Below are 13,197 nucleotides of genomic sequence, written 5' to 3' on the forward strand. Positions count from 1 at the left end.
AACTTGCTTGTGGCACTCTGCCACCTGAATTGACTTATCAAGAAATCTTCGATCAGCTTATTCCTGCAAACAATGCATGTAGTGACGATTACAGGAACAGCAAAGAGCAGAGCGAGCTCTAAACAGTGCTGAGGTCACTGTGGCCAAAGTTGCGCCATCTTCTAAATAAATATGTTTGTGCATGAGAACAACATCCCTACTTGAGTGTTAATTTTGGTCTCCAACCAGAATGACAGGCAATATTTTATGTTTATACCAAGCATTTAATTTAAAAATTGCACCTTAAAGAACCCCAGCTGATCAAAATTTCCAGAGTCCTCCACTACGATGTCTCCATATAGCCTTAGTCGCTTTGGGACGTTAAACCCCACAAACCGAACTAAACCAAAATTGCGCGTTTTCACACCTTTGCGTTGTGAAAGGCCAGTTATATATGAGGTAAGGTAAGTGTTTTGATGTGGGTGTATACAGTCTTTGCTGTAAAGATGACCGCAATTTTCTTGAGCACATGATCTTGCCAAAGGAACATGACCCCACCAACATATTGCTGCTGCCTTTTTTCTGTTCAAGTAGAAGTAGTACTCGCTGCAGAAGAATACAGTTTATTGCTTGATCTTCAAGGATTGGTGCACCTACACCTTCACACAGCGGCACCTTCGAGACTGTGTGAGGGGGCGCACTCGTGTCTCCCGAGCTTCGTGCTGGCTCATGCCGACGATGTGGCCATGAGCAGCGCTGCGCGAAACTGTTCTAGTGTACTAAACGCTTTATTTGGTCGTAAACACTGAGGTCGCGTACGAAGTGATTCTGCGGGTTTCGAATACCCATGCACAGGACGCTATATACCTAGGTGCGTCTTTAGGGCGTATGCGCGCTGCAGAATCAGCCAACAATTGCAGGTTCTGCATTTGGTGGCACGACGCAATGCATGTGCCACTTCCCGGTGTACGCACATCTTCTTCACTGACACCTTCTCGACTCTCACGTGACAGACAATTCAGGCCTAAGGCGGCTCCTTTCTGGCAGTGTTAGGAAGATGCAATCACGTCTGTGAAGTACGTTCAGGTGACCGTACACTTCGAAACGTAACCCCACGTTGCAGGTGCTGTCGACTGCTTCGCAGACAGCGCTGCCACAGACGCAGACGACGGGCACGCAAACCATGCTCCGTGGCTCGGGCGGACTTTTTGTGGAACAGGAGCAGCCCATTGACGATAGCTTGGCTGCCGCTTCCTCAGCGGTGTCATCTCCATCTTCAGAAACTTCTGACGGACATTCGGCAGGCGCCAGCACTTCTGGTGCCAGCAGCAGCTCAGAGGCTAGTTCTGCCGGTTGGTACAGCTCCTGCTAGTGTGTCCTTGGGGGAGCGCATCTCCCTTCAACACGACCAACCATGATCTCAAGGGTGGCGGCGCACCGAGCCCGTTGCCTTCTTCAGTGTTTTGTGCTGGGGGAACCGTTATTTTTTTTCTCCTCCTTTTCCTTTCTTTTCTGACTGTTCTTGGATTCCCCTGGACTACTCTCTCTCTGTCCCCCTGACAGGGACTTCCTAAAAAATGAAGCAGAAGAAGCGGCAGCGCGGGAAGTCATTGCTTTCAAAGGTTGATTATCATCTGTGGACTGATATACACAAATGAGAGAAAGGTGTTGCTGCTTGTTTGTTTATGCAAACTTAATTTATGAGTTGTGGGAAACGGCATGCCACTTGGAAGTAGCTTCTTGTTCCTCCTTTTGTTCTGTGGTGACCTCTCTTTGATGTGGTTAAGCTTCAGTAATAGTGAGTTTCATGTGATGAAAGGGAATAGTGATTTCTAAAGCGAGTGTATAAGTTGTGACTTCTGTATTGACGGTAGCCGCATGCCATGCCCAGATTTACTAATTATTGTGCTGGAACAGTTGAGTGACAGCTTAGAGAGAGTAACTGGTTGGAGTTGTTGCCATCTTTGAGGAGTTTCAACAGCACACTGTGAGGTAAGAGAAGAAGAGGGGGCAACATGGAGGCTTGAGATTCTATATTGAAAGAATCATGCACATGATAATAGTTCACATCCTGAGATCGGGAACCATTCGAGAAATGAAAATGTACGTGCAAAATAAAGAGAGAAAACTTCATTTAAGTTGTATTCACAGGCAGCAGCTTGCGCAGCATTTTGTGTGCTATATGGAAAAGTTGGCAGTTAAATCCAGTTCACATTTATTTTGCTTTTTTTGTTTTGTTTGTAAGTTATTGTTCAATGTGGTAAGCAATGGTTGTTTTATTCATTGACTTCTCTAATTATATTTAATGGCTGTGGGATAAATAGGAAATTATCGGCCAAACAGTGATCCAAAGGTGCTGTAAATACTAGTGTTTGCTAAATGTGCTTCTTGCTAACTTGTGGTTTTCATTCAGCAGCTGCACATAACTCAAGGACGTTACTGCGCTCTCTGTGCTGTGCATAGCTCTTTAAAAAGAAAAAATGGTAATCGTGAGTTTCGAGAGTTGTACACTGAAGGATGCATTCCTGTCATCTTTCCTGCCCTGCTTTTGCACAGCACCCTTTTGGGGTGCCTTCAATCGGCTCACAGAGCATTTTTCTTAGCACCGCTGACACTCAAGATAACGCAAGTGTTCAAGGTCACGTGGCAGGTCTCGTAGGAAGCATGTGCTTGGTAAAAGTTGGCTATGTGGGAGGTACAAAGCTATCCCAGCATGCCACTGACTGCGTAAAAGGGCGGCTTGTGTTTGAACAAGTTCCATAGGTGTGATTCACCTCACATGACAAGTATCTCAGAGTCACCGGTGCCCCTTTTTCTCTCTTTCTTTTCTTTTATTTTTTTTTTTTTTTCTCTCATTTCTTTTTTTTGTTCATGACAGCAGAGTTCAGTTTACTTCATGCTTTTTCTTAATAAGATAAGAGTGCTAGTCTGGTTAGTGTAAAAGACATAGTCTAGAAAGGACTGTGTGCAGTTAGTCGTTTGACTGTTGAATACTGTAAGGTATATCAGCACAGTGTGATGTGGTGCAGCAAGTTTATGTGCTTCGGCAACAGCGTCCCAAGCCGGGGCAAGTTTCTCTCGCCAGACGATCATCGAGTGGCATTGAAGAAAAAAAAAAGCAAAGCTTTTAAAGGCTAGTCGCCAGCACTGCAACCGTATGTGAAGATTTGACACGTTGCTAGAGTGATTGATAAAGCGTTTAGAGCTGCAAGATGGAAAAAAAAATCATTTGTAGTGGAGGCACGCAATCTGGTGTTGAGGGGGGTGATTTGTCGCTCATGTTCACAAGTCGAGACTGCGGCTTTTACGCGCGAGTTCTGTTTATTTTTTTTCATCAGCCGTGAGGTAATTAGGTTCCTCCGCAGCTCCTCTGGTTACCATTTGCGTTTCTGCTAGCTTCAACAGTGACCATTGTTTTGTCTCCTGTGTAAATGGCAATCTGTGGAATGTTTTAGAGTTTACTCGATATACCTAGAACGTGTGGAAAAGACACGGAGAAACTGTTCAACTCTGTGCCTGTTCCAAAAGACGCCTGCCGTCGAGCTTCCTGGTCTTTCTACCTCAACAGACATGTGCAGTGCTTCCTCTTTCCCGGCAAGAAATCGTTTCTGGTCAGTCCTGTGGTTGTTGGCAAGAATAAAAAGTGTCCAGTTAGCATGAGCGTTTGCTTTGGATTTTTTCTGTGGATGAAAGTGCACATTGTGTGTGGACTGTAAAACTACAACTGTGGCCAATTCCCAGTTGCTCTATGAGAGATTGCGTCCAATTTATGCACTGTGTAGCTATGGGGAGCATGGGGTGAATGTAAACATATTGATTGCTACTGACATAGTGATTATTATGGCCATCGTATTTTTCAGTTAATCCTTAGTTTGCAGGCTGCAAGCTAACATACATGTTAACGTTTATCCGGTGATTGGAAGGGCCTTCGCAAGTCATGTGACCGTTACAAAGCCAAGCTGCGTTTTACAGTCGGAAAAATAGGGAAAAAAAATTGTGTACGGTTTGTCTGAAATGACCTTATGGGAACTGAATGTGGTGACATTTGGTTTGTGCATTGTGGCTGTGGAATGATTAAAGCCGTTCTTTTTCTGTTGAGAAGTCTAGTTACCACCCAGCATATACAACCACCCATTCTAAGCCATTTGAGATTTGGTGTACATCAAGCATGCTATGATAATCTGCAGTTGTATTTTTAGATAGATGGTTGTATTGTGTCAGTGCATAAAGATTTAAAATTTTGTTTTGTAGGACTGCAACTGGTTGCTTTTTCCTTTTTCTTTTATTGCGGCGTACACAAGCTTAGCTATGCTAAAGAGTTCTGGGTTGGCTGGCTCGATTTCTTGATGAGCAGGTTTGTTAGGTGTTCATTTGTAGTTACAGTTGGAAGACTAGGCTTTCCCCTCTGTAGGTGCAGGCTAGATGGACACACATTTCTATGATTTGAGGTGTACTATGAGCAGTTTTCTACGACGTTGACTGACCCGAATTTAAATTGCCATGATAAGTTAAGGAAGGTGGCTGCAAGCAACAAGTGCTGCAGCAGGAACGGAGCCCTGATGGTCTCACAACAGCTCCCAATGTTTGAAGGTAATTTTTGCACCTTGATTCAGCTTGCCAAAATTCATTCTTTATTTTAAAGCCGGTCATTTTAAAGCTTGTGCGTTATTTTTACTCCCTTGTTTATTTAATAAGATTAATAATTAAATTAATTTAAAATTGGCTGCTAAGCAAAGCGGAAAGAATTTTTTTTTATACATGCAAAGTTGGGCAGCCAGTTTGCCATCTAACCGCACTGGCAAGGTTAGGGAAGTGCAGGTAGTATCTAGCTATACTTGACTATCTGGCTTAAGAAATGGGGTGTGTTACCAATAAGCGGAATGCTTTTGATGGTTTATGTGGCTGGAAGTCATAGTGGCTGTGGTCTTCATTGCCTCCTGACCTCATTGTATCTACAGGATCTGGTAAATTCATGGGTGATTGTTTTTAAGTGATGTACACGGATCATTGTGGCCTGACTAAGCAGCACAAACCATCTAATATTGACCCTACGTTGGCAATGCACTGGTCCTAGGTTGGGCTGGACATTGCCGATTTAATATTGGGCCAGTGGATTGTACTGCTTGGACATGTATGCCATAAATGCTCGGCTTAGGATGTACAGGCTTTGGAGCCCTTAAACAGCCCTGTATGAAGCTCGGCAGATCATTCATTGGTAGCTAGAAAAGAAAAAAAGATGTCATGTAAACTACAACTGCAATGTCATCTCCTAGTTACCTAACCATTCTGTAATTGATTGAACTTGTGGCAGAATAGAATGCTTTCCTTCTTCATGTCGTTCTCCATTGTGCATGTAAAATATAAGCAAATGAAAGTGTTTAGTTCCAAAATTTTTTACCCTAATGATATGAATAATTTTCTTTGCTACTAAGGTTAAGAAAGGTATTTGAGTTTCTATTTTCCTAACAGTGCTTCAGTAACACTGGTATGGATGCTTTCAGTCTTTCATTGGCATTGTTCGCACTTTCGAGACAGCCACAGTTGCGCAGGTTCTCTCGCGATTTTTTTGTTTTTCCCATATATTGCCATTTTTGCAACATTGCATGACAGGAGCTCGACTCCAATAATTCATCGGGCATGCCACAAGTTTTGGTTTGTACGATACCCAGTTGGAATACGATACTCAGAGTTGGAACCGCAGCAATAAAAAAATATAGGGTTCGGAGAATGATAAGGTGCCGAAAAATAAGCAATGTTGGGAGTATCGAGAGGGTGCTGTTAAGTAAACTGTGCCTGTGGTGAAAGGGGAAACCAATGTGGCTAGTCGCAACCAGTAGCTATACTGTTCTGTTTGATTTGTTCAGGACACTGTACGAAGGCACACTGCTGTGAAAATTTTGTGTACTTATTACATTTAGAGGCTGTACTGAGTAAATAATTTGGAGCACACTGCGAACAAGTCTGCCTTTTCAGTTTACCCAAATCACTGTTAGCATATTGGCCTTACCTTGGTGCGGTGCTGTTCCCAGCTATGTTGTCTTTCAGGAAAACCTGATGCAGCATATTATTACACTTTTTTTTTATATTACAGCCTCTGATGACAGGTAATGTAGCATCTGATGTCTTCTGACTTCCCATCCATCTCACGAAAGTGAAACATGTTTGTGTGTCCTTTTATAGATCTTCAGGCCTTCTTTTTTGTGCAAATTTGCTTTACGTGGGAGACTCAACATTGTTTTCTTTGCACTCTACGAGCATTAAAGTGACATGGTACATGCTGGCATGAGCGCTATTCTATTGAAATGCCTGATTTTGCTGCCATATGCTTTATTGTAATGTTTCCCACATGTGGCAAGGGTCTTGTGTGTATGTAGGCAAACTAATCAACTTGTACCAGATGACAGTATATATATTATATATATATATGTATAAATATATGTATATTATAATTATGCACACACATAGTCTAATTTAGTTAACAGCCGCTACTCATGTTTATGCCTTCTGGTGGAAGTGTCTCTTGGAGCAATACTAGGTGAATTGTGCATGGGGAAGAGATTGGCTTGGAAACCTATCTGTTGAACTCTCATTATTTTCTGGTGGCATATTTACGGCACGTGTGTGAATGATTGTTGATATCTTTTGTTGTTGTTTTCTGTTTCTGAAAGAGTTTCTAGTTTATTGGCAATCCTGCCTCTGATGTGTGTGTAAGTATGATGGAGGTAATCGCGATAACAAGTAATTAATTGTTTAGTGTAATGTCCCAGACACTGCTGTGGACATTTAATTTGCAACGCCATTTAATTTTGTGACCTTTAGGGTAGTAAGAGCATGCTTTTAAGAGGTAACTGGCTGTGGACAAGCTCTGTACGCATCAAGGATTGAGGATCGCCTAAAAGGCAATTTAAAAGTAGCAGACGGAATGATTGTTTCTTGCACACTGTTTTGGTGTGCATCAGAGCTCTGTGATTAAAAAAATATGCAGTGGTGAAATGTGAGCCTGTATCTAGATTGAAAACTATCAGTTTAGCTGCTGTGCTTGTTTAGCTGCTGTGCTTGTGTAAATGAATTTTGTGATTTTTTTCTCTTTAAGGTGAGAAATTTGTCTGCTTTTCAAAGCTGTGGTCAGAGATAGTGGAACATAAATGTTGTGTACTGAGGTGTGGTGAACTCATGGTAGGAATTGGTAAAGTTCTTTGGTCACTCTCTGCATACATTTTGCTGCATTGAGTCTTGCAGCAGACAGCAGCCGGGCAGACTTTTGGGGGTGCCTCATGCACCCTGACTGCCACCTCTTGTCGCATACAAAATTAGTCGATAGAACAATAAAACCAATTCTGTAATGTCATCTGTGTTGAGCTCATTTATTACCTGGCTTCCCTGACTTTGGTGTTTCATTGTGATTGCAGCTTTCTGCAGCCTTGTAAATTTAATGAAATTGTTTAGTGTAGATTTCATTTAGTGCAGATTGCATCATTCCTTTTTTGCAATTCTCCTCGTTCATTTTTTACCTTATTCTGCTCAACTATTCAAGTTGCTGCTTTCTAAACCTAGCATTTTTCATAATGACCATTTATTTCGGACTGGTACAATTTGAACTATACAAGAGTAAACAGCTGATACCCTAATTTTTTGAAGCCGATCAGAACAGCACATCACCTGGAAGATGTGCAAAAAATCCTCTATCCTATGTCAATAGGAGAGTTAGCTTTAAACTAAAATCTTTGTATTGTAGTTTGCGGTGAGACAGTTGCTGCAAAGTTCATTTCAAACGCCATCGAGATCCCACCGCAGTGGCTTTGTGGTTACGGTTCTCTACTGAGCCAGATAGCCCAACGTCAGTCCTGGCCACAGCAGCCACTTTTCAGGGGAAGTGGAAGGCACCCAAGTACAGCGTAATGTCGGGGCACATTGGAGCCCCTGCTGGCCTAAATTAATCCGGGCCCTTGCACTAAGGAATCCCTCACTGCCCATGTGTTGTTTAGGGACATTGCCTAAGAACCTTCCCATTTGCACTATTGGAACTGTTACAACAGTGCAGCACAAAAAGTTTTGTTTTTTATGCTTAGGGATTTTCTTAAATTCCAGAAAATGGCCGCACAGGAGGCATTTGCTACAGTAAACTGCTGTTGCTTGCGAAATAAATTGTTTCATGTAATTTTAGCTAATTTACTAGTGAGCAAAATTTTAAGCGGTGGTCATAATTTGGCAAAGCACTAATTTTATGTTCATTTTTGGAGTGTAAGCTTTACATACTGTGTCCTAGCAAGTTTCGTATTCCTCATCATCATCATCATCAGCCTGACTATATCCACTGCAGGAAGTCTTCTCCCATATTTCTCCAATTAACCCGGTTCTCTGCTAGCTGCATGCATCCACTTGACCCCTGCGAACTTCTTAACCTCATCCGCCTACTTAACTTTCTGCCACCCCCTGCTACGCTTTCCTTCCCTTAGAATCCAGTTACTCATGCGTGCCACAAATGTTGCCCGTCCTAATGCGCCACGTTTCTCTTTACGCTGCACAGCAAACATCTTCGTCTCGCGCTGTGCAGCAAACTCGTGCTTAAAGACTTAAATCACTCGAGTGAGTGAGTGAATCAACTTTATTGTCCGACAGAAAAGGGAAACGCTGTTTCCTACCCTAGGCCCTCCGCTCTAGAGGAGAAGCACCTTAATTAGGGCAGATGGAAATCCGCTTCAGATGCTGTCCAAAATCCCTTGGATCTCGGCAGCCTCTTCAGCCAATCGAACCACTAGCAGCTGGTGTTCCGTGTTTGGGCTTTCCATGCAGCAAAGTCTCCCAGGCTTCTCTGATTAGTGTGAGGTCCCTGGGACCCCTGTGGTGTCAGCCGCTGCCCGCGGGCGCGCTCGACCAAAGCCTTTTGAGCCTGTAGGTCAGAGCAGCCGATCAGGGTCGTCACCCATTCCTCCCTGTTGAGGTTGGGTTAAGCTGGACGGGCAGGCCCACATCATATAGTAGACATGTTCTGATGTAAAACTTCAACACACCCTCACGCGGAGAGTAAACATTTCTTCATCAATTTCCAACTGCAAAACACTCTCGTGCTGCTCAGTGATCATTATTGTCTTCATAAAGTTCCGTATGCGCCGCTCCAATGGGAACCATATTAAGACCTAGCCCAGCCTTGACCAAAACAAGGATTACTGAAACCGTAGAGGAGGTCACCGTCACCATAGCAGTGCCATCGTACAGATCGAGCAAATCAAATAGTCTGTGATAGTAAAGAGGCCATCCGTGGGTACAGCGTGCGGCAGTCGTTTTATGAACTCACGAATCCTGGATCAAAGTCCCATAGACAGAAAAGTAATTAATCGTTCGCCAGATGAGACGGCAACGAAGCGGTTAAAAAACTTGCCCGAGATCTCATGTCGGGGCGCACAGCTATGGGATAGAAACATAGAGAAATCACGAGACAGTACAGAACATTACCCCTAACGTGGAGGAAACTCCTAACAAACTCGTATCCAAAAGCGATTCTCGCCAATCACATATATATCTGGCCAGAGATAACATCAAACAAATGCAACAACGTTGCGGTCTTAGATGATCATTAGACCATATATATCATAAGGGGATGCGAAAATAGCCCGGGCAGAAGAAAAGGGGTCACCAAACCTGTCTAAGCGGCCCTTCTGCAAAGCGAAGACGTCTTGACGAAATAAAGTTTATTTCTGTCTTACTTTAACCTAACTAAATACGTCGTATACACGTACAGGCGCGGACCAAAAAACGGCCGGTCCATGCTTTTCCAAGCTCTAAAACTTGCAAAGTAATGGGAAGATCAGTGCCGTGCAACAACAAAAAAAAATAAATAAAATTGCACAATCAGTTCAGGCGTTCAGTCGTGTCCGACTCTTCGTGACCCTATGGACCATGTCACGCCACGCTTTCCGGTCTCTCACTATCTTTTTAACATCACATAGCTTCATCTGCAATGCCTCGAGAATGCCATCTAACCATCGCGTTCGCTGCCTACCCCTTCTCCGGCGACCCTCAACCTTTCCCAACATCAAATCTTTCTCCAGCGACTCCTCTCTTCTCATCAGATGACCAAAGTAGCTGAGCTTTAACTTTAGAATTTGACCCTCCAATGAGCAGTCAGGGTTTATGGTCGACAATGTCGACTGATTTGATCTTCTGGCAGTCCAAGGAACTCTTAAGAGTCTTCGCCAGCACCACAATTCAAACGCGTCAATTCCTCGGCGGGCAGCCTTTTTCACAGTCCAACTCTCGCATCCATACATCACAACTGGAAAGACCATAGCACGGTTTATACGGATCTTGGTTGGCAGACTAATGTCTCTGCTCTTTACTAGGCGGTCAAGGCTAACCATTGCTCTCTTTCCCAGAAGCAGGCGTCTCCTAATTTCATGGCTGCATTCTCCTCCCGAGGTAATCTTGGCGCCCAAGAACAGAAAATCTGCCACAGCTTCCACTTCTTGTCCATTGATGCTACAGGACTTGATAGGGCAAGACGCCATGATCTTCGTCTTTTTAATGTTCAGTTTAAGCCCAAACTTCTCACTCTCTTCTTGTACGCGCATCAGAAGTCTCTTGAGTTCCACTTCACTTTCTGCCATTAAAGTGGTATCATCCGCATATCTAAGGTTGTTGATACGTTTTCCAGCAATCTTCACTCCAGCTGATGACTCGTCCAGACCGGCCTTCCTCATGATGCACTCTGCATATAGGTTAAATAGGCAGGGCGACAGTATGCAGCCTTGCCTCACCCCTTTCTCAATCGGAAACCAATCAGTAAGACCACGCCCAGTTCTGACTGTGGCCTCTTGCCCTTCATAAAGGTTCCTGAGGAGACAGATGAGGTGAATTGGAACTCCCATTTCTTGGAGAGCTTGCCACAATCTGCTGTGATCTACGCAGTCAAACGCTTTCGCATAATCAATAAAGCAGAAGTAAATGGGTTTCTGGAACTCTCTTGCTTTTTCCATGATCCAGCGAAGGTTGGCAATTTGGTCTCTAGTTCCTCTGCCCTTGCGAAACCCAGCTTGCACGTCCGGAAGCTCCCGATCCACATACTGCTGCAGCCTACCTTGCAGGATTTTTAACATCACCTTGCTAGCATGCGAAATAAGCGCGATCGTGCGGTAGTTGGAACAATCTTTGGCACTGCCTTTCTTTGGAATGGGGATGTAAACTGACCTCCTCCAATCCTGTGGCCACTGCAGGGTTGTCCAAATCTTTTGACATAATGTATGCAGTGTGTCAACAGCGTCGTGGTTGAGGTTTTGAAGCAACTCAGCTGGAATACCATCAATTCCGCTAGCTTTGTTCTTAGCAAGGCTGGCTAAGGCCCATTCTACTTCACTCTTCAGGATGCCCGGCTCGAGATCAGTAATCACAACCGTCCTATGTTGGGTTTGCACATCCGGGTCCTTCTTGTACAGTTCTTCTGTGTATTCCTGCCACCTCTTCTTTATCTCTGAGGCTTCAGTGAGGTCCTTGCCTCGTACGTCCTTTATCACACCCAGCTTAACACAGAAGATTCCTTTGATATCTTTGATTGTCTTATACAGAGCTCTTGTGTTCCTTAATTGGCTGTTGTCCTCAACTGCTTGACACTGTATGTTCAGGAAGGCATTCTTATCTCTCCTTGCTATTTTCTGAAAATCCGCATTGAGAACCTTGTATCTTTCTCTTTCCCCCATACCTTTTGCCATCCTCCTTTCCTCAGCTATTTGCAAAGCCTCTTCAGATAACCAGTTTGCTTTTTTGCATTTCTTTTGCTTTGGAACTACCTTAGTAGCAACTTCTTGTAATATATCACGAACATCAGTCCACATCTCTTCGGGCTCTCTGTCTTCTAGATCTAATTCTTGAAATCGATTCCTCACTTCCACAGCATATTCTAATGGAATCTGATCCAGATCATACCTGAAAGGCCTTCTAGTTTTCTGCGTTTTCCTCAATCGAAGCTTAATTTTGGCAACAAGAAGCTGATGATCGGTGCCACAATCGGCCCCAGGCCTTGTTTTTACTGCTTGTATAGCGCTTCTCCATCTCTGCCGGCAAATAATATAATCGATCTGATTCCTGCACAGACCGTCCGGTGAAATCCATGTGTACAGGCGCCTCTTGTGCTGTTGAAAATGAGTATTCGCTATGGTCAGGTTGTTTTCTTGACAGAACTCTACTAGCCTCTGCCCAGCTTCATTTGGCTCACCAAGACCGAACTTGCCTGTAATTCCGGATATTTCTTCACTCCCGACCTTAGCATTCCAGTCTCCTATGAGAAAAACGACGTCTGATGATGGGGTGCGGTCTAAAAGGCATTGTAGGTCCGCATAAAATCTCTCAACGTCAGCTTCTTCAGCAGCAGTGGTCGGTGCATAGACTTGGATAACTGTTATGTTGAAAGGGTGACCTTGGATCCGAAGTGAAATCATTCGGCCGTTTTTGGGGTTGTACCCTAGCACTGCTTTGCCCATTCTTCTGTTTACTATGAGAGCGACCCCATTCCTTCTCTTGGATTCGTGCCCACAATAAAAGACATAATGGTCGCCGGAGTTAAATTCTCCCATTTCGGTCCACTTGAGCTCGCTGATACCCAAGATATCAATGTTCAATCTGTCCATTTCTCGCTTGACGATATCCAGTTTACCTTGCATCATAGATCTTACATTCCATGTTGCTATGTGATATATCTCCTTGCAACATCGGACTTTCCGGTCGCTTCCCGACACATCCATAGCTGAGCGTCCTTTTGGCTTTAGCCCAGCCGCTTCATTCGTCCTGGAGCTACTAGGAATCGCCCTTTGTTCATCCCCAGTAACATGTGGGACGCCTTCCAACCTGGGGGGCTCATCTTCCGGCACCATATCGATAATGGTATTGTGACTGGCCATAGGGTTTTCTTGGCAGGAAATACTGGAGTGGGTTGCCATTATCTTCTCCAGTGAATCACATATTTTGTCAGAACTCTGCCGTGACCTGTCTATCTTGGGTGGCCCTACACAGCAGAGCTCACGACTTCATCGAGTTTCGCAAGCCCCTCCGCCACGACAAGGCAGTGATCCATGAAGGGGAAAATTGCACAATACAATTGCACAAAAAATTGACTGGTATGCGCATCACAGCGCCTGGGACAAAGTGTCGAACCTCTAGCTGGCGCCGTGCAACGTTTCCTTTTTGTTTGTTTGTCTGGTTTTTTTTGTTTTGTTTTGTTTGTTTGTTTTT

At 44.0% G+C, this 13,197-nt stretch overlaps 1 protein-coding gene across 7 annotated transcripts in view; it reads left to right on the top strand.

Annotated features, from left to right (window-relative positions):
* The window catches only part of LOC146199851 (activating molecule in BECN1-regulated autophagy protein 1-like), an 80,616-nt gene extending 76,378 nt beyond the window's left edge, over window positions 1-4,238 (top strand). For all 7 annotated transcript variants that reach the window (XM_084595267.1, XM_084595265.1, XM_084595268.1 and 4 more), the window contains one exon: window positions 1,103-4,238. In XM_084595267.1, coding sequence (XP_084451393.1) covers window positions 1,103-1,351 — 249 coding nt within the window. In that variant the 3' untranslated portion in view covers window positions 1,352-4,238. The remainder of the gene's footprint in view (window positions 1-1,102) is intronic.
* The last annotated feature ends 8,959 nt before the right edge of the window (window positions 4,239-13,197 follow it).

The sequence above is a fragment of the Amblyomma maculatum genome, chromosome 2 (assembly GCF_055883805.1).
Source record: "Amblyomma maculatum isolate TAMU_Amacu chromosome 2, ASM5588380v1, whole genome shotgun sequence".
NCBI classification, from domain to species: Eukaryota; Metazoa; Arthropoda; class Arachnida; order Ixodida; family Ixodidae; genus Amblyomma; species Amblyomma maculatum.